The 24,281-nt window shown below is 38.3% G+C and overlaps 2 protein-coding genes across 2 annotated transcripts; both read left to right on the forward strand.

Moving 5' to 3' along the window:
- Positions 1 to 535: 535 nt before the first annotated feature.
- Positions 536 to 3,087, forward strand: LOC147504355 (uncharacterized). The gene is made up of 4 exons (XM_086605166.1): positions 536 to 1,444; positions 1,799 to 1,985; positions 2,574 to 2,762; positions 2,852 to 3,087. The coding sequence occupies exons 1-4, from the start codon at positions 536 to 538 to the stop codon at positions 3,085 to 3,087; spliced, it is 1,521 nt and encodes a 506-aa protein (XP_086461292.1).
- A 7,487-nt stretch (positions 3,088 to 10,574) lies between these two features.
- LOC147504356 (uncharacterized) lies at positions 10,575 to 11,555 on the forward strand. Its single transcript, XM_086605167.1, has one exon. The coding sequence runs from the start codon at positions 10,575 to 10,577 to the stop codon at positions 11,553 to 11,555; it is 981 nt and encodes a 326-aa protein (XP_086461293.1).
- The last annotated feature ends 12,726 nt before the right edge of the window (positions 11,556 to 24,281 follow it).

A 24,281-nucleotide genomic window follows, 5' to 3' on the forward strand; every position in this document is an offset into this window, starting at 1 on the left:
CTACGTGTGAACTTGCATTAGAATGAATTAAAAACACTTGATTGAATGCATCTACATGCAAGATTGCATTAGAATGAATGCATTAAAAATCACAGGCAATTCAAAATAAGGAGAGTGAGAAAATTAACTCTAATGTAGAGCCAGTGAGTGAAGTACAAGAAGTGTATACAATGGAAGAGGAGGAAGGGTGGGAGTCACCAAGTAGAAAACATAGTTTCAGGAAAAGGCAAGCTGAAAGCGAACTAATTAATCATTTAGTTCAGACCTCAACTTTCGAGGCGATCACAGCTGAGGAAGAGGAGAATAAAAATGCAAGGGTAATAGATATGAATAGACCAAATGGAAGGACGTCAGATGGGGCCAATGATAAAAGGAAGCATATCGAACAACAACTACAACAGCTGAGTAGTCCTCAAACTATGAGAACAACGTCTGAATAATTGAGAGCAAAAGTGGGAGTGAGGTTAGGTGCTGGGGTGAGCAGCATGGTGGTACAATCCCAATAATATAAATGATAAATATAGGGTGCTGGAACATGCGAGGATTCAACAAGAAGTTCAAGCAAGTGGAGGTGAGAGAACTGATCAGGAAACATGATATTGGCATGATGGGGCTTATTGAAACCAGGGTAAAGGAGAAGAAAAAGGACTATGTCATGAGGAATTGCTGTCAAGGGTGGAATATGGAACACTATTATGAACATAATGAGCTTGGGAGGATTTGGGTTTGCTGGAATCCAAGAGTATGCAACGCGACAGTCATGAAAAGGGAGGAACAGAGCATCACTTTGGAGGTGAATACAATTACAAATAAATCTTTTATTGTAACTTTTGTATATGCTAGTACTGATATGGTGTCGAGAAGAGAGTTGTGGAGGAGCATAGTGGATCGAGCCATCACTATCCATAAACCGTGGGTAGTGCTGGGGGACTTTAACTCAGTGTTAAGTCCGCTCGAAAAAATTGGTGGGAATGAGATGAGACCTCCAAATTTTATGGAATTTCTGAATTGTGTAACATCAGCTGCGTTAGTGGATATGAGATTTAAAGGAAACCTATTTACATGGAATAATCGCCAAGAGAATCGAATCAGTTGCAAGCTGGATAGAGTGCTGTGTAACTTAGAGTGGATTGGGGAGTTTAATGATATGGAGACAGAGTTTAGGAACCCAGGGATAACATCTGATCACAGCTCAATGATAGTGTACTCAATCACTCAGAGAAACTTCAAGAAGCGGGCGTTCAAATTCTTCAACTTTTGGACGAAGGAAGATGAGTTCACGGAGATAGTCCAAAGGGCATGGGCAAATCAGGTGGTGGGAAATCCGATGTTCAGATTCATGAAAAGGCTTAAGTTCACGAAGGCAGCGCTTATTGAGTGGAATAAGGAGAAAATAGGGGATGTGACAGAAAGAGTTAAGGAAACACAGAAAGAAATCGAATGGGTACAAACATAATTACAGAGAACACCGCTTAATAGTGAACTGATAAGGAAGGAGAGAAGGGTGATTACAATTCATGTTCAAGCATCTAAGGCAGAAGAGGAGTGTTATAGGCAGAAATCGAGAGATCAAGCTATTTTGCTAGGGGATAGTAACACGACTTACTTCTTCAAGTCTGTATAGGCGAGAAGGAGTGTTAATAAGATAACTTGTCTGATTAACGTAGATGGCTCAGTTATAGAGGATGTGGAGGTGATCGGAGAGAAATGTGTAGAGTTTTACAAAGAACTTTATAGTCCTTACCTGATGGAGGAAGTGGATCTGTCAGTGTTTGATGAGCTACCTCCGAAATTATAGCTCAGCCATGAACAGAAAGAGGCATTGGAGATGGAGGTGACGAGGGACGAGATTATTGAAGCATTATCTAATATAGATAGTGACAAGGCTCCAGGAAAGGATGGGTTCTCATCATTGTTTTTCAAGAGTGCTTGGCGTATAATTGGAGATGATTTTACAAAAGCAGTACAAAACTTCTTCAGGGCAGGTATGACGCTTGGCGAAGTAAATGCCACTTGCATTACAAAGGAAACTAATCCCACGTCTTTGGGGGACTATAGGCCTATAGCATGTTGTAGCGTCATGTATAAATGCATTACCAAAGTTTTAACTGCGAGGATGAAGCATTTTATAGCAATGGTGGTATCCCCGAATCAGTCGGCTTTTATTCCGGGGAGAAGTATACAAGACAATATCCTGCTATCACATGAACTACTGCATAACTACCACAGAGATAACACCCCGGCTAGATGTGTTGTAAAGATAGATTTAAGAAAGGCCTATGACTCAGTGAGGTGGGAGGCGGTAGTGTTTGCGCTGCAAAGAATAGGAGTACCGGCAAAATTTATTCAGTGGGTGAAAGCATGTGTTCAGACACCAGCTTATTCTATGATAATCAATGGGGCGCCCTATGGATATTTTAAAGGGAGAAGAGGGATAAGGCAGGGAGACCCCATGTCGCCATATCTGTTCGTGCTTGTCATGGATTTGTTTTCGGAGATTATGATGAATTCTGTGAGAAATGGTGACTTCAAACTTCATTAAAAATGCAATGACCCAATTATAACTCATTTAGCATTTGCGGATGATTTAATTGCTTTTATGTATGGAGACATTGGCACTGCAACATGTCTGAAAGAGAATTTATTAATATTCAAGAAGTGTACAGGGTTGGAGGTTAACATAAACAAAAGCCAGTTTTTCTGTACTGGAATGGAAACTAGTGTTATTACAGAAGTACAAGCAAGACTGCAGTTCCAAGAAGGTACACTGCCTATAAAATATCTAGGACTACACTCATTATAACAAGACTAACTTCTAGAGACTGTGCTCCGTTGATTAGTAGATTGACAGATAGGGTGCAAAGCTGGAAAGGATGCTTTCTCTCGTATGCTGGAAGAGTTCAACTCATTAAATCAGTCTTGAACAGCTTGAGTGTGTATTGGTTCTCGTCGTTTATCATTCCGCAGAAAACAATTGAGGAGTTAAACAGAATATGCCAGAACGAACTCATCCCTAGCTCATTTTCTGAAGATATAAAGAAAATAGTGTATGAAGATGCTAGTGGGAAAGAGTACTTAAGATTATAATAAATTTTTTATTTTTCCTCTATGACGAAGGGGTAGGGGACCTCTTAATTAAAAAAACCCCGCTTACCAACCTAAAAAAAAAAAAAAATGCCAGAACTTCTTTTGGAATGGTACTGATTGCTCATTGTCGCATGCCCTTATTGGGTGGGTGGAGATATGTTACCCTTATGATGAAGGAGGGTTGGCGATACGCGACTTGGCCAAAGCAAATCAAGTTCAGCGAACATGAAGCATATATGGAATATTGTCAGCAGTAAAGACAACTTGTGGGTGAAGTGGGTGCAGAGGAATCTTATAAGGGGTAGGAATTTATGGCAAATCAAGCCACCACAGGACTGTTCTTGGAGCTGGAGGAACATTCTGAAGCTTCGGAAAGATGCGGGGGATTTGGCATTGCTCCTGATAGGCAATGGAGTAGAAACAAAGTTCTGGTTGGACCCCTGGCACCCAGCTGGAATCCTTACTGAATACTTCCCACAAGCACTGAGGTATAGCTCGGATTGCAACATGGAGTCAACAGTAGCACCAATGATCGAAAATGGCCAATGGAGAGTACCTAACTACATTGGTATCCATCTCTCGGGCATTGTATCTAACAGGTTGGGGGAGGTACAGATATCAGGGGAGAGAGACAAATTGGTTTGGGCATCTTCACATACAGGGGAATACACACAGAAAGAGACATATGAGAGTATTCGAAACATCAAAATCCCAGTTCATTGGCACAATATCATTTGGTTCACTAACCGTGTTCCGAGACATTCGTTCATAGCGTGGATGGCTCTGAAGGAAGGGATGAAGACACTGATGAAAATGAAAGAGAGGAAGGTGGTACGAGATGATTTGTGCGTATTATGCTGGAGGGAGTTTGAAACTGAGAGCCATCTATTCTATGAGTGTTTGTATGGTCAATATGTTTGGGCTGAGCTGCTGAAGCATGGTGGGTACTCACGACCAAGAGCAGCAAGCTGGCAACAGGAAGTGCAATGGGTAGTAGCAGAGAGCAAAGGTAATGGAGGATACCAAGATGCACTCAGACTCATGTTTACAGGACACTATTACTGGCTCTGGAAGGAGAGGAATAACCAAATTTTCAATAGAAAATATCGGATAGCAGCTACATTGGTTCAGCTGATTGTCAAAGATGTGAGAATTAAACTGATTTCACTGCAGCTGAAAATGGACAGAGGACTAGAGACGCACAGGTTCATGGAATTGTGGAATATGAGAGTGGAAGAAAAGAGAAAAAGAGGGATCAAGTGCAAATGGGAAAGGGCACCAACTATTATTCAAAACTTGAATACAGATGGGACGATGCAAAATACTGAGGGGGGATGGGCTGCTGCCATAAGAGATGAAGCTAGGTCAGTGTTAGCTACTGCGCATGGGAAGTCCGACTACAGCAGCATTGATTTAATTGAGTTGCACGGTTTAGAACAAGGGCTCAGACTTGCAAAGGCCCATAATATCGGAAGAATAAAGGCCCAAACAGACTCACAAAGCGTGGTAGCCTTTATGAAAAAGGCCTACCCATGGGAAGCGCATTTTTTGATGGCAAGCATCCGAAGATTGGTAGCTGAGTTTGAGTATTTCGATATTGTACATGTGTTTAGAGAGTCCAATAGACTAGCAGATGCACTAGCTACTAATATACCTGCAGTTAGTTGTATTGAGTTAATTCCTAGTTCCTTTGCAGAGGATGTAAAAAAAATTATATTTGAGGATGTTGCAGGAAAGGAATGTGAGAGAATGTAACTGGAACTAGATTACAAGTTTACTTTAATTAATAATATAGGGGTAAGGGACCTCTCAAAAACCCTGCTTCCCAATCAAAAAAAAAATTAACTCTAATGGGCGACATTAGGGTTGAGGGATAATTCAGTTATTAGCCAATAAAAATAGAAAAACATGCCAATTTCGAAAGAATTGAGGCATGTAGCAGCCGCAATTCTCAACACACCAGTTAAGGAGTGCAATGAGGAAGACGAGATTGAGAGCAACACCCCAACAAGTGAGGATGAGGAAATCGAATTTGCTAAGTCAATACTTGTCAAGAAGTACGGAGAAGGTTCGCTGGAGAGAGATTTAGAAAAAGGCTAGATCTAATAAAAGCTAGATCTGATGGGAGTTTGACGAACCAAGAAGGCCGCGAAATAAAGGAGGAGGCTCTGGATATTGTCCTCGATTATGAAGCTAAAGGGGGTGAGAAGAAGGTAGAAGATTGTTCAGAAGTTGATGAAACTTTGAAGGCAGTAGTTCCACCAGATGTGGAAGAAGACGAAACTGTTCAACAAGGTGGTTCGGTTGCTGAGAATCAAATGATCAAAATTGGAGACAAGCATAACTTGAAAGCAAGTAAGCCACTCACGAACATCACAGCTAGTAAAGGTATGGTAGATGCAACCTTTGAATATCGAGTAGTGCAAACTCGAACAGCCATGTTGGATAGCGAAAAAGGAGTGGATGCTTCATCCATTGTTACTGGAGTGGTGAAAGGTTGTGATGCTCATAGGGATTTGGAAGTATCAGTAGAGGGGGTAAACCTGGAGTACTCAGAGAAATGAAATGGGAGAAAGCACCAAAAATACAAATACTAGAAGCACATGGGCTGATGTGATTGGGAAGAAAGCTGCTGGAAGAGAAGAATTGAACTTCATACCACCGACTATAGTCAATGGTAAACCAATCATCCATGTCCAGAGTTCGTAATTCACAGCATACAACAAGAAATTTGAGAATTTGGTAGTTGGGTCGTTTGTAGGGAAGAGATTAAATTACAACTATGTGGAAGAAATGGTTAGTAGAACTTGGAGATTAAAGAACTTTATTATGAAACCTTATGGTGACACAATGTTTACATTCAAGTTTGAGAAGGAAGATGAGCGAATAGCCGTCCTAGAAAGTGGATCATTTCACATCGCAAGCAAACTGTTTGTGATAAGGCCTTGGAGACTATTCGTAGAGGTTGAGACGAGAGAACTCAAGACGATTCCGATATGGGTTGTGGTTAAAGGTTTACTAATGGAAATGTGGAATAAGGAAGGCTTCAGTCAAGTGGGGAGTGCAATCGGAATACCTATGTTCACAGACCGTCTTACAGAGAACATGGCTAGAACATCCTATGCAAGACTCTGCATTGAGATTGACTCAAAGTGCCCATACCCAACAGACATACCAGTAGTGTTAGACCAAAGGCGAGCCTACAAAGTGTCCTTCGAATATAACTGGAAACCGTATTGTTGTAGTATATGCAATGTGTTTGGGCATATCAATCAAACATGCCCGAAGGAACCTAAGGTCGAAAAGGCGGTTAAACAAGTGTGGCTGAAAAGAGAAACTAAAACAGAAGATGTAAACGACGTTTCTGTGAAAGAAGGAATACAAATAGAGATTACAAAAAAAACACAACCACAAGAACAGGAAGTGCAAGAAGTGCACTCTGTTGAAGAGGAACAAAGGTGGGAAACTCCGAAGAAAAAACAAAGATGCAAAGTGAGAAGTACAGGTAATCACCAGATATCAGATGGGATTGAGAATACAGGAAGATGCTCGACCACTCCAGAAAACAGTAAGGAGTTACAAAAAGGAGTGGTAGAAAATGTAGATGACATGAGGCAAAGGGTACTATTGTAGCAAGGGGAAAACAGAGTCAAGCTTTCGACTATTACATCAGCACAACAAGAAGAGGGAACAGGAACAAAGAGAGACACAACACAGCCAGTGCATCAAGGAATATCATCAAAAGTGGAAAGGTTAGTAAAAACAGAAAAGAAACGAACCCAGCCTTCTTGACACTAAAGGTTGATTGCTGGATAATGAGCGAACTCCACAAAGCTGTTAAGTAAGCTGATATTAAATAAAATGAGGAGGAAGCACTACATCAGTGGAACAGACCAGGTAGAGAAAAGAGGCAAGCAGGATTACTGTTGGGACATACGCATGTACGGGAGACACTACCTGCAAAGGGAGAGCTCGTGGGTTTAGACTATATAAGTGGCAAAGTGTTGCTGTTTTCTCTGGTTCTGCTGGGAAAAGAGTTAACATCAGAAGAGGGAAACTGCGAAATGTTAATATTTCGCAATATTTCGAATTGAACATGTAATACGGGTACCTAATAAGCTAGCTGATACTTTAGATATACAATTGTACACAGCTAGTTACAGTGTTATGTCCCATTTCTTTTATGAGAGAGTGAGAATCTAACAAACTATAATCTATTTTATTTTTTAATAAAAGGGGTAGGGATCCTCTGTAAAAACCTCGCTTACCAACCAAAAAAAAAAAAAAAAGCTAGATTTGGTTCCCAAACAGAATTCCACACCATTCTTTTATTGGATGGATGTTCTTCAATGAAGGACTGAAAACAAGGGATAGAATGCGACAGAGAGAGATTATAAACGATGACATCTATGTATTATGTTGGCGGGAGACGGAGACTTATCAACATTTGTTTTTTGAGTGTTCATATGCTAGGAATATATGGTGTACGCTGCTGTACTTATCAGGCTACAATAGGCATAACGTGATGACTTGGAAAGATGAAGTCGAGTGGCTTTGTTAGAACACCAAAGGAAAGAGGTGCAAGAGAGACGCACTAAAGCTGGTTACGAATGCGTACATTTACTTGATTTGGAGGGAGAGGAATAGTAGAATCTTCGAGAAAAGAACAAGATTTCTTAACGAAATGGTATAGAAATCAGCTTTAGTAAAGATAAAAATTAGCTCGATTACATACAAGCTGGAGGAAGGGCAGGAAAGAGATGAGTTCATGCAAAGATGGAATGTTCACACCGAACCCATAAGAGCTACAGTAAAAAAAATGCAAATGGGAGAGAGCGGGAAATGGAATAGTGAACTTGAACACAGATGGTACACTAACATGCATGCAAGGAGGATGGACAACGACACTAAGAGATGATCAAGGACAAGTAATGGCAGCAGAAAAGGGAAGTCTCATTTCCACTCAATTGCATTCATTGAGTTAGAAGGACTACATCAAGGTTTGAAGTTAGCACACAAGTACAACGTCAAGAAGATCAAGGCGCAAACAGACTCAACAAATGTGCTATCATTCATTATGAACAAAAAGAAACCATGGAGAGCAAAGAAGATGATAGATGACATAAAGAAACAAATTTCTAGCCTAGGGTCATTTGATATTACCCATATTTTTAGAGAATGTAATAGGTTAGCAGATAAATTAGCAGATAATGTACCAAATGTTTTCTTTATTGAACTCACCCCAAGCTCATTTTTTGAAGATATAAAGAAAATTGTGTTTGAAGATGCTAATGGGGTTGAGTACTTAAGGTTGTAATAATTCTAATCCTTTTTTTCCCTATGGGAAAGGGGTAGGGGACCTCTTAATTAAAAAACACCGCTTGCCTATCAAAAAAAAAATGAATACAAAACACTTGATTGAATACATCTACGTGTGAGCTTGCATTAGTATGAATGCAAAACATGGAGTCCTTGTCTTGCAAAGGGTTAAGTTGAGTCCTTGGTCTTTAAAGCCTTGTAGTGTCATGAGCTTTGGAATTTTTGGACCCCTAAGTTGACTTTGACCACTAACTTTGACCTTTGATTGTTGACTTTAACCGTTGTCTTTTAGGCACTTTTGCTCAGTTGTCCCATAAGGTCCTTTTTAGTCTCCTTTTGGCTCTAGATCACGTCATTTGAGGTATTTGGTCCAGAATAGGCTTTTATCCTAAAAAACGATAAGAACATGAGTTTTGTATATTATTGATTATATAATTTTACCTAATTGAAGCACTACAAGAGGATAAAAACGCATATTTGAGAACTGATCAATTAGAATGAATGCAAAACACTTGATTCAATGTATATACTTGTGAACTTGCATTATAATGAATTCAAAACACTTGATTGATGGAATTAACGCATCTACAAGCGAGCTTTCATTAGAATGAATGCAAAACACTTGATTAAATTCATCGATGTGTGAGCTTGTATTAGAAAAATGCAAAACGTGGAGTCTTTGTTTTGCAAAGGGTTGAGTCCTTGGTCCTTGAAGCCTTGGAGTGTTTCCTGAACTATTGAATTTTTGGATCCTTGAGTTGTCTTTGACCTTTAACCGTTGGATTTGACTTCGACTGTTGACTTTGATTGGTGACTTTTCAGCACTTTTTCTCAGTTGTCCTATAAGGTCCTTTTTAGGCTCTTTTTGGCTCTAGATCACGTCATTTGAGGTATTTGTTCCAGAATAGGCTTGTATCCTGAAAAAGTGATAAAAACATGATTTTTGTACATTATTGATTATATAATTTGACATAATAGAAGCATTACAAGAGGATAAAAATATATATTTTAGAACTGATCAATTAGAATGAATGCAAAACACTTGATTGAATGCATCTACGTGTGAACTTGCATTAGAATGAATTAAAAACACTTGATTGAATGCATCTACGTGCAAGATTGCATTAGAATGAATGCAAACCACTTGATTAATTGAATGAACGCGTCTACAAGCGAGCTTGCAATATAATGAATGCAAAATACTTGATTGAATACATTTACGTTTGAGCTTGCATTAGAATGAATGCAAAACACTTGATTGAATACATCTACGTGTGAACCTGCATTAGTATGAATGCAAAACATGGAGTCCTTGTCTTGCAAAGGGTTGAGTTGAGTCTTTGGTCTTTGAAGCCTTGTAGTGCTTCCTGAGCTTTTGAGTTTTTAGACCCCTAAGTTGACTTTGACCATTAACTTTTACCTTTGATTGTTGACTTTAACCGTTGTCTTTTTGGCACTTTTTCTCAGTTGTCCCATAAGGACTCTTTTAGTCTCCTTCTGGCTCTAGATCACGTCATTTGAGGTATTTGGTCAAGAATAGGCTTCTATCCTAAAAAACGATAAGAACATGAGTTTTGTACGTTATTGATTATATAATTTTACATAAGAGTATAAAAACACATATTTGGAATCTAGTAAGTGGAAAGGAAACTTTATGGGTTCAATGGATTACACGAAATCTGATAAAGGATAGAAATTTTTGGCAGCTAACAATACCCAATGATTGTTCATGGGTATGGCGAAACATCCTGAAGAACAGAAAGGACGCAAAGTTCATTGCACAGCACCAAATCGGAAATGGACGTGACACAAAGTTTTGGTTAGATCCTTGGCATCCTATGGGTATACTGAAAGAGCATTTTCCATTATCTCTTATATATGATTCAACATGTAGCATGAATGCACCTGTTTCAAACTTGATCGAAAATGGCTACTGGAACACACCTTGGCACATTCGAGTGCATATGCCCGACATCATTACGTACATGGAAGAAAAAGTGAAGGTGGGAAGAGGAGATGACAGAATCATCTGGAACGCATCGCAGAAAGGAGAGTTCAATCTCAAAGACACATACGATAGTGTGAGAGAGACAAAAGTTTCGATCTCGTGGCATAGTATCATCTGGTTCTCCAAAAGAATCCCGAGACATTCTTTTATAGCCTGGTTAATGCTGAGTAATGGTCTGAAGACTCTTGTCAGACTAAAGGAGTGGAAGAAAGTACAAGATGATACCTATGTACTTTGTTGGCGGGAAAGCGAGACAGAGGGGCACCTGTTTTTTGAATGCACATACACACAGTTTATATGGCAATATGTTCTTAAATATGCAGGTTACAGAAGGTCGAGAGCATCCTCATGGCAATCAGAAATCGAGTGGGTGATACACGCGACAAAAGGACAAGGTTACAAGCAAGATGCAGTAAAGCTAATCTTTAATGGCTTTATCTACAAGGTCTCGCAGGAACGTAACAAAAGAATTTTTCAGCACAAGCAAGTCATGGCAGAGCAGGTGGGCAGAGAGATTATACAAGATGTACAGACCAAGTTACACTCGCTCAAAGGTAAAATGGAGGAGGGGCCTGAACGGAACAGTTTTATGCAAACATGGAATATAAATGTTGAACCTAAACATAAAAAGGTGCAACATTGTCATTGGGAGAGAGCTGGTACAGGCATATATAACTTGAACACCGATGGCACACTTCAAGGGACTCAAGGGGGATGGGCAGCAGCTATGCGAGATGACAATGGCGTGGTTATTGCGGCAGCACATGGGAAATCATATTACACTTCAATCGACTTGATTGAAATCCAAGGGATGGAACAAGGGCTTAAACTTGGAAGACGAAATGGATGCCAAAGAATTACGGCGCAAACAGATTCGAGATGTGTAATAGCTTACATGAAAAATAAAGGGCAGCATCCATGGCGGGCACACCACATGATGACAGAGATACAGGGAATGATTGAACAGCTAGAAGAATTCTCTATTACACATGTGTTTAGGGAAACAAACAAGCTAGCATATATATTAGCTTCCAATATACCCACTGTTAGTTACATAGAATTTACTCTGAGTTCTTTTTCAGAAGATGTGAAAAAGATAATTTATGATGATGCCAGGGGAAAAGAGTATGTACGAATGTAACCAAGCAATGATTTTATTATGAATAAAATAGGGGTAAGGGACCTCTCAAAAACCCTGCTTGTCTTTCAAAAAAAAAAATACATATGTGAGAACTGATCAATTAGAATGAATACAAACCACTTGATTGATTGAATGAATGCAAAACACTTGATTCAATGTATCTACTTGTGAACTTGCATTAGAATGAATTCAAAGCACTTGACTGATGGAATTAACACATCTACAAGCGAGCTTACATTAGAATGAATGCAAAACACTTGATTAAATGCATTGATGTGTGAGCTTGTATTAGAAAAATGCAAAACGTGGAGTCTTTGTCTTGCAAAGGGTTGAGTCCTTGTTCCTTGAAGCCTTGAAGTGTTTCCTGAACTTTTGAGTTTTTGGACCCTTGAGTTGTCTTTGACCTTTAACCGTTTTCTTTTACTTTGACTGTTGACTTTGACCGGTAACTTTTCAGAACTTTTTCTCAGTTGTCCCATAAGGTCCCTTTTAGGCTCCTTTTGGCTCTAGATCACGTCATTTGAGGTATTTGGTCAAGAATAGGCTTGTATCCTGAAAAAACGATAAAAACAAAAGTTTTGTATATTATTGATTATATAATTTGACATAATTGAAGCATTACAAGAGGGTAAAAATGCATATTTTGGAACTGATCAATTAGAATGAATGCAAAAAACTTGATTGATTGAATGAATGCAAAACTAATCAATCAAGTTTTGATTGCCAACAGTACGTCCATTATTTTGAGTCATCCCCGTATTGCTAACCATGCAATAAATGAATGTCTTGGTATTCTATTTGAATACCGCACAATTCCTTGTCACTTTCATCGCTCATTCTCGCTACTCCTCAAGCCGTTTATGCGTGTCTTTAAGTCTAAAGTCTCTGTTCAAAGTAACCGACCATATCACTCGATCTTCTTTTCTCCCCAGACTCACCACCTCCTCCATTTGCATTATTACATCAAGTAGGTGCACTATAATATTATTGGGTATACTCCACTGCCTATTCTCTGTCATGTTTGCAACTGTGGAGTTCATATTGCATGTGGAGTCATAGATTGTAGAAAAAATTTCTTCAGAATACATGCTAGATGCCACAGGTCCAATCAGAACTTAGTGTCATTTTCGTTCCCTATTTGATGAAGTGCAATGGCTGCAACTTTTACTCTATCTTGAACAGTCATTGGGTATTTTTCAAGTGCCAAAAATTCCTCCCCTTGATCAGATTTTTCTTCACCCACTCTACCCATAGTGTATCCTTATTGCTGAGAATGCTCCATATGTGCTTGAGGTTAGATGCATGGTTCAAAATACTGATGTTCCTGATGCCTAATCCGCCTTCTTCATACGAGTAACATATATCCTCCCACCCAAGCAAAATGCATGAGATGTATTTCCATAAGAAGTTCCTTAACAGCTTATTGATATTATCAATTGTCTTCTCGAGGCAAAGACAAATGATGAAAACCAATAAGTGCTAAGATTGTTTAGCACTGCTTTTATCAGTTGCAATCTTCCTGCATAAAGATAGTGCTTTCCCCTTCCAACTCAGATCCTCTTGCTCACCTTCTCTATTAATGGTCCGCAGTCCTTGGAAGTGAGTCTAGTGGTAATCAAAGGTAGCCCTAGGTGTGCAAAGAATATATTATGTTTCTCCATGTTCACCAGTCCGTCCAAGGTTTCATTTAAGATTCTTCAACACATCCTTTAAACTCTGCTACTTGTCCTAACATCTCCATGCATAAATGCTATCGATCATCCGCAAATGACAGGTGTGTAATAATAGTAGGATTTTTGCATTTGTAATGAAGTGTAAATCCTCCCTCTTGTACCTTTCTCATCATTATCTGTGAAAACAATTCCATCACCAACACAAACAGATAAGGTGACATAGGATCTCCTTGTCTAATCCCTCTTCTGCCCTTAAAGAATCCATATGGAGCTCCATTCAGCATAATAGAATACCTTGGTGTCTAAATGCATACAAGAATCCATTTTATGAACTGTATAGGTACTCCGATGCTGGTTAAGGCAAATTCCACTGCCTCCCATCTGACAGAATCATAAGCTTTTCTGAGATCAATCTTAGCTACACACCTTGGTGGCCCAGAATCTCTATGATAGTTGTGCAATAGTTGATGTGACAACAGTATATTATCTTGTATACTTCTCCCATAAATAAATGCATATGGATTCAAAGACACCACCTGTGGTATAAAATCTTTCATCCTTCTTGTATGAATCTTTGTGATGCATTTTATAAACCACACCACAGCATGCAATGGGTCTATAATCACTCAAAGAAGCTGGCGTATTTACCTTTGGCACTAGTGTAATGCATGTGGCATTGACTTCCTGTAGCATCATGCTATACCTGAAGAAGTTTTAAATTGCTTTCACAAAATCTTCTCCCACTATCCTCCATGCAGCTTTAAAGAATAATGATGTAAATCCATCTCCCCCTAGAGCTTTGTCACTACCTATAGTAGATAGGCACTCTGTTATCTCATCTCTTCTAATCTCTTTAATCAGCTCATTTCCTTGCTCTTGATCTATCTGCGGCATGTGTATATTCGAATACATAGAAAAGTCCAACTCCTCTAACTGATCTGGGCAGTACAAATCCTTGTAATACTTCACACACTCTTCCCCTATCTCATTAACATCATCAAGTATCTGACCCCTGCTATCCTTTACACACCTAATTTTATTGACCCCTCTTCTTGCCTTCACTGAATTGAAGAAATATTTGGTGTTATTATCTCCAAAGACAATAACATTATCTCTAGACTTATGTTTGTGCATAGACTCCTCTCCTCTCTTGATTCCTTTTACCAAAGTTCCTCGATAGTGTTTCTCTCCTTATAAATCAGTTCACTATTCATGGGCGCTGTTTGTAACTCCTTTTGAACCTCCTCTAACTCCTTCCTTGTTTCTATTATCCTCTCATTTACATTGTCCACCTTTGTTCTGTTCCACTGTATGAGTTCTACCTTCACATGTTTCAGCTTCTTCATGATTGTATACATAGGATTCCCAACCACTTTCGTACTCCATGCTTTGTTTACCACTTCTAGAAACCCATCTTGATAAATCCAGAAGTTAAAGAACCTAAAAGATCTATGCATTGCCCTTTTTGAAGGCTCGAGTTCACCACCATAGCTGAATGATCAGAAGTTGCCCCTGGACTTATGAACTCTGCCTCTGAATCTGGGTACTTATTCATCCACTTGATGTTCACCATTACTCTATCAAGCTTTCTCCACTTTCTGTTCATTTGTTTATTACTCTATGTCAGCATCTACTTGTGAACTTGAATTAGAAAGAATGCAAAACACTTGATTGATTAAATTAACTCATTTACAAGCGAGCTTGCATTAGAATGAATGAAAAACACTTGATTGAATGTATCTACTTGTGAACTTGCATTAGAATGAATTAAAAACACTTGATTGAATGCATTTACGTGCAAGATTGCATTAGAATGAATGTAAACCACTTGATTGATTGAATGAATGCATCTACAAGCGAGCTTGCAATAGAATGAATGCAAAACACTTGACTGAATGCATCTACGTTTAAGCTTGTATTAGAATGAATGCAAAACACTTGATTGAATACATCTACGTGGGAGCTTGCATTAGTATAATTGCAAAACATGGAGTCCTTGTCTTGCAAATGGTTGAGTTGAGTCCTTGGTCTTTGAAGCCTTGTAGTATTTCCTGAGCTTTTGAGTTTTTGGACCCCTAAGTTGACTTTGACCGTTGACTTTGACCTTTGACTGTTGACTTTAACCGTTGTTTTTTGGGCACTTTTTCTCAGTTGTCCCATAAGGTCCCTTTTAGTCTCCTTTTGGCTCTAGATCACGTCATTTGAGGTATTTGGTCCAGAATATGCTTCTATTCTAAAAAACAATGAGAACATGAGTTTTGTACATTATTTATTATATAATTTTACATAACTGAAGCACTACAAGAAGATAAAAATGCATATTTGAGAACTGATCAATTATAATGAATGCAAAACACTTGATTGATTGAATGAATACAAAACACTTGATTGAATGTATCTACTTGTGAGTTTGCATTGGAATGAATGCAAAACGCTTGATTAATTGAATTAACGCATCTACAAGCGAGCTTATATTAGAATGAATGCAAAATACTTGATTGAATGGATCGATGTGTTAGCTTGTATTAGAATAATGCAAAATGTGGAGTCTTTGTCTTGCAAAGGGTTTAGTCCTTGGTTCTTGAAGCCTTGGAGTGTTTCCTGAACTTTTGAGTTTTTGGACCCTTGAGTTGTCTTTAACCTTTTACCATTGGCTTTGACTTTAACTATTGACTTTGGCCGGTGACTTTTCAGAACTTTTTCTAAGTTGTCCCATAAGGTCCCTTTTAGGCTCCTTTTGGTTCTAGATCACGTCATTTGAGGTATTTGGTCCAGAATAGGCTTGTATACTGAAAAAGCGATAAAAACATGAGTTTTGTACATTATTGATTATATAATTTGACATAATTGAAGCATTATAAGAGGATAAAACGCATATTTTGAAACTGATCAATTAGAATGAATGAAAAACACTTGATTGATTGAATGAATGCAAAACACTTAATTGATTGAATTAACTCATCTACAAGCGAGCTTGCATTAGAATGAATGCAAAACACTTGATTGAATGCATCTACGTGTGATCTTGCATTAGAATGAATTAAAAACACTTGATTGAATGCATCTACGTGCAAGATTACATTAGAATAAATGCAAACCACTTGATTGATTGAATGAACGCGTCTAAAAGCGAGCTTGCAATAAAATGAATGCAAAACACTTGACTGAATCTAAACAGTTAAAATCGGTTTTCGAAACTAATCGGTCGAGGAGCGATATGCGATTAATCCGTTAATCAGTGATTTAATCGGTTATATCGGATGTATATATTTGACGTTTTCAAAATATATAATAGTTTAATCATACCAAATATTTCTAAACATTGATATGAGATACAACAAAAAATATCAAATTCTCATAATCACATCTAACTAGCTCAATTTTGGAGTACTACAGATATGTCAAATACAAAAATTACTTTAAATATTTAAAGGAATAAGGAGATTGAGAAGTAATAATATTTATTAGAGAGATAATACAATATTTTGCATATTTAACTTTCATTAAGGGTGGGAAAATAAGTAAACTCTTAGCTTTGTGTATTGATTGGGTTCTATTATTATTAATGCGGTATAAGAATCCAATTCGTTAATTTTACGTATTTTTTTGGATGGAGAACCGATATTTTCAATATTTTTTTTTCTCAGTTTAGCAAAAAATCGGTCATCTCGGCCGATTATTAACTCAGTTCGGTGATTAAATCGGTTCGGTGAGAAAAAGTTAAAAAATTGGTAAAAACAAATCGGTTTACAAGCGATACGCGATTAATCTGCAGAGATATCCGATATTGATAACATAGGACTAAATGCATCTACATTTGAGCTTGCATTAGAATGAATGCAAAACACTTGATTGAATACATCTACGTGTGAGCTTGCATTAGTATGAATGCAAAACATGGAGTCCTTGTCTTGCAAAGGGTTGGGTTGAGTCTTTGGTCTTTGAAGCCTTGTAGTGTTTCCTAAGATTTTGAGTTTTTGGACCCCAAAGTTAACTTTGACTGTTGACTTTTACCTTTGATTGTTGACTTTAACCGTTGTCTTTTTGGCACTTTTTCTCAGTTGTCCCATAAGGTCCCTTTTAGTCTCCTTTTGGCTTTAGATCACGCCATTTGTGGTATTTGGTCCAAAATAGGCTTCTATCCTAAAAAACGATAAGAACATGAGTTTTGTACATTATTTATTATATAATTTTACATAATTTAAGCACTACAAGAGGATAAAAATGCATATTTGAGAACTAATCAAATATAATGAAAGCAAAACACTTGATTGATTGAATTAACGCATCTACAAGCGAGCTTACATTAGAATTAATGCAAAACACTTGATTGAATACATCGATGTGTGAGCTTGTATTAGAATAATGCAAAACGTGGAGTCTGTCTTTCAAAGGGTTTAGTCCTTGGTCCTTGAAACCTTGGAGTGTTTCCTGAACTTTTGAGTTTGTGGACCCTTGAGTTGCCTTTGACCTTTAACCGTTGGCTTTGACTTTGACTGGTAATTTTTTAGAACTTTTTCTCAGTTGTCCCATAAGGTCCCTTTTAGGCTCCTTTTGGCTTTAGATCACGTAATTTGAGGTATTTGGTCCAGAATAGGCTTGTATCATGAAAAAGCGATAAAAACATGAGTTTTGTACATTATTGATTATATAATTTGACATAATTGAAACATTACAAGAGGATAAAAACGCATATTTTGGAACTGATCAATTAGAATGAATGCAAAACACTTGATTGATTTTTTTTTTTTTTTTCAAAGCTTGTTTAGTGTTAATGGGGACTTCTAAAGGGTGATTTTTTTTTTATCCTTAGGGGTATTTAGGTCTTACACAAAAATTAGGAAAAAACATGAAAAAAATACGAGAGTTAGGAAATATTAAGAGTCCGAACCCTAGCACACCAGCTGGGAGTTCAGAGAAATCATCATCAGGTCAGTTAGAGATAGAGGTAGATAGCTTTGAGAGTGAGATAAAGGCAAGATATGGTGAGGGTTCGGTTGAGAGATACAGAAGAAAGCTGCTGGAGGAGTTTGGTATGAATCTGAAATCGCCTAGAGAATGTGATGAACAACTGGAAAGGCGTATTACTAGAGAAGAATTACTAAGTGAGGCCAATAGATTGTTAGCAGTCCAAGAAGAGGACAACGAGTTGGTACAACCCATAAACCCAAGAACAAAAAAACCAGGAATACAAGGAGTTGAGAGAATATCAGGAGTTGGAGAAGATGGTGACTTCATCTTCATGAAAGTAACTAAAGATGTGAGAGATGAAAGTAGCAAAGAAAAGGATCCGATTATATCGGATCTGACTAGGAAAAAAGTTAACGAGAAGGAAGATGATCATGTTAGGGCTGGTGTGCAACAGGCAAACAGTAATGGGCCTAAGGGTGAGAACAAACCCACAGTAACTGGGGTTGGTCATGAAGGCCTATAGATTAAAAAGGAGTTGTTGGAGTTTGCGCTAAGTAATGAAACAAAGAAGAACTTAGATTGAACAACAGCAAAGGAAACCCAAGATACGCTCTTGAAGATGCAACAGCAACATAGTGAGCAATATTATGCAAAATCCAAGATATTGAAAGGGGAACAGACTACTAGAGAAAGTAAAACCGATGATGTAGGAGTAGGAAAAGAAACACAAGCAGACGGAAACCTTATGAAGGCTGATGAGGTTGAAGCAATATTACCGCCAGAAAAGAAAATTTCTTGGGCTGAGATGATTGGTAACGTGTTGTAGGGGATGATGAACTCACATATATCCCACCATCCATGGTGAATGGTAAGGCTATAGTACATGTTAGTAGTGCTCAGTTTACAGATATGAACAAAAAATTTGAAAATCTTATAGTTGGGTGGTTTGTTGGGAGAAGGCTAAGTTACAACTTTGTAAAGGATGTAGTCACGCGCACTTGGAGAACAAAGAATTTCATGATGAAACCATATGGAGATACAATGTTTACATTCAAGTTTATGAATGATGATGAGAGGAAGGCAGTGTTAGATCTTGGATCGTTCCACATTGCGAGCCAACTGTTTGTAGTAAGGCCGTGGAAGCTGTTTGTTGAGGCAGAAACCCGAGAACTAAAAACAATACCTATATGGGTAGTTGTTAAAGGTCTGCCAATGGAAATGTGGAATAAAAAAGGTTTTAGCCAAGTGGGAAGTGCCATCGGAGTTCCAACGTTCACTGATCGATTAACTGAGAATATGTCTCGTACATCTTACACAAGCCTGTGTGTAGAGATAGACGCAAAGTGCCCTTACCCAGCTGAAATACCAGTGATTTTGGATCAGAAGAGAGTATACAAAGTATCTTTTGAATACAATTGGAAGCCACAGAGATGTATGGGTTGTGAAGTCTTTGGCCACACTGATCAAAGCTGTCCTAAGAAGGTGAAAGTGGAGAAAGATAGTGGTAATAAGGTGTGGTTACAGAAAACTAAAACTACAAGTACAGATAAGGAAGATAAACGAAAAGAGGAACCACAAGCATATCAGAAGTTGAAAGGAAAGGTAGAAGACACTGAGGTGTAAGAGATACATAAGATTGATGAAGAAGGGTGGGAGACACCAAATAAGAAACATCGATGTAGAAGGCAGACATTGGAAGGAGAAGGAACCTCGAGGGGAAATGAGGAAGTGATAATAAAAATTGATGGAGAGGAAAAAACACGATATAAAGAGCAGGGGAGTGCAGAGAAAGAGGGGAAAATAGAAGCAGATAAACAACAAGAAGGGACCCTAGATGAGAACACAAATCAGAAAGCAACAGTGCAAAGGGAGGGAAATGAGAAACAAGACGATAAAGTTGTAGAAAAGGAACTGAATAGAAATATCAAAGGAAAAACGTTAGGGGCAGAAGCGAGAAGAGTACAGGTAGGAAGCAACGGAGACAACCGTTTCAAACAACTTGCTGATAATAGTGCCACAAGTATGATACAGAGAAAGGAAGGGGGTCAAGGTATGAAACAGGTTGAACGAGCAGCACAGAGTACTAGCAGTAAAGAGAGGGTTAAGCCTAGCCTTTTGGTGCATCCAAACAAACGTAAATGATGATAAATCTATCGTGTTGGAATGTGCGTGGGTTCAACCAAGCTTTTAAGCAAGTTGAAGTCAGAGAAATGATAGGGAAGTATGAAATAAGTATAATGGGACTTGTAGAGACTAGAGTGAAGCAGAAGAATCAAGATAGAGTGTTCAACAAAACATTCTCAGAGTGGAGAATGGAAGGGAATAGCAATGGAACTGAACTAGGGAACATCTGGTTCTGTTGGAATCCGCGAGAGTGTGGCGCAACACTGATGGATAAAGACTCTCAACAGATTACGATGGAAGTAGAAACTATATCAGGAGAGGAGTTAAGTAGTATCGTAAGTGTATGGCGAATGATATATGAGTACAAGAAGGAATCTATGGAAGAAAATCACAGACCTATCATGTGTAATACAGAAGCCATGGGTTATTATGGGAGACTTTAACTCAATCTTAAGTACACAGGAGAAGGTAGGGGGGTTAGAGGTGCGACCTTACCACTTGGCGGACTTTCTAGATTGCGTCAATGCTGCTAGAATAGTAGATATAAGGTTCAAAGGAAACCTACTTACATGGAGTAATAAGCAAGAGGAGAGAGTAAGCTGCAAGTTGGATAGAGTTATGGCTAATGTGGAGTGGATAGGAGCCTATGGGGATCATGAGGCTGAATTTATGAATCCAGGAGCAATCTCGGACCATTCTGCCATGATTGTTACCTCTATGACGCAAAGGAACCAAAAAAAGAAAGCATTCAAGTTTTTTAACTTTTGGTATACAGAGAAAGATTTTATGAAAATAGTAGAGGAGGCATGGAAGAGTGAACTAGTTGGTAATCCGATGTTTGTGTTTATGAAAAGGTGGAAGATAACTAAGGCAGCACTTATACAGTGGATATGAGACGGGTGGGTAATGTGGTTGACACAGTGAAACAAACAAAGCAAGACATGGATATCATACAAACTCGGCTGTAAGGACAGCCTATGAATCGTATCCTCATTAGGAAAGAGAGAGAAGCAATCAGAAAGCAGTCGAGACAAAGGAGGTTTTGTTTAGGTGATAAGAGCCTAAAATTGTAGTTTTAACCCCTTTAAAAATATTGCTTTACACCAATTATGTGATTAATAAGTAAGAGTTAGTACTGTTATCGTGCTTTTGTGATTGCGCTAAAAAGAGCTACAGTGATTGCTATGAAAGTTCTATGAAGAAAGCCCAAGTTTCATGGATAAAAAGCCCTTAAAAAGCCCAAGTCAAAGTTGTTAAGTGAAAGTCAAACCGGATTAGAAAGCTGAAGAAAAGTCAACAGAACTTCAAAAGGCCATATCTTTGGACTCAGGCCTCGGAATTAGGCCCATTTTATATTAAAATGACCGCCTCAGAAAGATCTTTCTAATGGTCCAGGCCTTGACTCGATCAGAATAGTATAAGTTGGTAAAATGGCGTGATACAGTAACACGACCAGAATTGTAAATCTTGGATTTACCCAATTGGGTTATGGACTTGATTTATGGGTCCATAACTAAAATCCCATGCACGAAATTGTAACCTAACCCTCTCCTATATAAAGATGGTTAAGGCTAAAATAAAGTAGTTACTCCCTCTTTAGTTTAGAATAATTTAGGGTTCCCTCTCTCTCTCCTTTTGTAGTTTAGTTTAGGTTAGAATAATTTAGTTTGTAGCCTCCATTAAATCCTTCAATAAAAACCCTTAGTTTAATATTCAATTTTTGTCTCTTTAATTTAATGTCTTCATCTTATTGTTTTGATATTGTTCATCCAATGAAACTAGGTTAAAACTCCATTAGAGGAGCTTAAAGAAGCAATGTGAGGATGATTGCTTGTTAGAATAGTTGTTATTTAGAATAGAATTTCAAGTTCATTATTATGAGTGTTCATAATGATGAACTAGAGTTTAGAGCCACCATCAAAGAGATTAGTGGTGGAGCTAAACTCTCATGCTAGTGGAACCTTGATTTGAGAGGACATGGTATTCACTAGGGATCAATATTCGATTCGATGACTAACTAATAACCAATCAAATTGCATGGTGGAATTTCCCTCCTCTATGTTCTTCCAATTCATTAAATTCACCTTTTAATTGCGTAGTTAAATTAGTTTAATTTATAATTAGTTTTAGTTAAAATAAATCACAATACTACTCTCATTGTTCTCACCATTGTTTTCTTGTGTTTGATTAATTGAATTCACTTATGTCTTGCTAGTTTAAGAGTGGAACGATTCCGTACTCTATATATTACATGAATATATATGTGAGAGTAGGAAATAAATAATTGATACCGTAAGAATAAGGTTAGAGTAATCTAGTTTAGTTTTTATCGGTTATCAAATGGCGCCGCTGCCATCTTAATCTCGATCAAGACAAGAATTCAATTGCTTGAATCCAAGGGGCAATCCCACATTCTCTACCCACCCACCCTTTTTAATTTTTAATTTTTATTTCTTGAATTTTCGGAACTGTTCACTATTTTAGGTATAGGGGCTGCGGATTCATAGAGGAAAACACTGCAGTAAAGGTATTTATAAATTTTGAATAATTCTAAAAATTTACAGGTGTAATCCTTACGGTGTTATTGATTAACTGTAATTTTGTCAGATTTTTTCTAGTTGTTTTACCTAGTGAACTAATACGATATTTACAGTGCTGCATTTCAGTTTTCAAACCGTAAGTTCTTGAAAAACAGACAAGTAAAGTTACTTAGGCAGTTTCAAAAATTCTAACTTTTTACAAGAGTATCTATCCTAAGTCAGGAGTTTGCAGTAAAAATTTGACGAGATTTTTATTTGTGTTGACCTCCTAACTAGTGGAGTGTTTCCACTGTGTTTATGCAGTTTTGGAAACACTTAATTTCTGGAACTAGCCGATAAGGAGGGTTTGTAGAACTCCAATTGCTCTAAACCTTTTAAAGGAATACCCATGATCTGTCAGGAGTCTCCAGTAAAACTTTGGAGATTTTTGTCTTTGTTTCGATTGGTTAACCATTCAGTTGTTTGTATTGTGTCCGAAAACTGTTTCACAAACTTTGAAGGGAAGTATAAGGACTTTCATAGCTTTGATTGATCTGAAATTTTACGGGCCACTTGATAGACATCTTAGCAAACTACTGTAAAAATTTCAAATTCTTTGGAGCACGCCCTGTGCTCTAGATAGCCTATTTTTGAGCGCGACCCGCGCTTAAAACACTGGACATCAGTCAAGGTTGAGCGCGCCCCGCGCCCAACCAAGGCAAAGTTTGAGCGCCCACCGCGCTCAAACGCCTGGAACTCGAGTTTGACCTGATCGCGACCCGCGCCCACCTTAGGCTAATTTAGAGCGCGACCTGCACCTAAGTGCATGTTCCTCGAGCAAGGTCGGAGCGCGACCCGCGCTCTCTTGTGTAGCAACTCGATTTTCACAGGTCAGTCCAAACTTCCATTTCTTCAAGTTATTCAGTGTTTCTAACATTTTTTTTATCAGTAAGCGAGGTTGTTAACGGGGTCCCCTACCCCTTTATTAAAAATAAAATAAGAGAAAAAAGGAAATTACAATCTCTCATACTCTTTCCCCATTACATCATCATATATAATTTCTTACATCATAAGGAAAGGAACTTGGATTGATCTTTTCTATGGATCAGCTGTAGTGGTACTTTCTAGGGCACCAGCTAACTTGTCCCTAACGTGATAAACCATTTCTAGGCAAGTTTGTAAGAACAAACTAACTAGTCATTTAGGATTTTCTTCCCCCATTCCGCTATGGAAATCCCCACATATTTTTTGGCAACCTTAGTTGTGCCCTTGTTGGTTACCAGTGGTGCCTCCACTGGTTCTTGCACCCTCTCCTTTCTAGTCACTGTACCCGATGTCTCAGTAGTCACAGTCTTCTGTACTGCCCTTACCCTGATCAAATGCCTCCTAGGTGGCGTTTCCCAGCCATCCCAATCTCAATTGTACTCACTTGTTCCTGATTCTCCGCCAGCTGAGGCATCCCCTTTTGGTCCATTTCAACCCCTAAGACCACTGGCGTA

This window comes from Coptis chinensis, chromosome 4 (genome assembly GCF_015680905.1).
Source record: "Coptis chinensis isolate HL-2020 chromosome 4, ASM1568090v1, whole genome shotgun sequence".
Classification (NCBI taxonomy): domain Eukaryota; kingdom Viridiplantae; phylum Streptophyta; class Magnoliopsida; order Ranunculales; family Ranunculaceae; genus Coptis; species Coptis chinensis.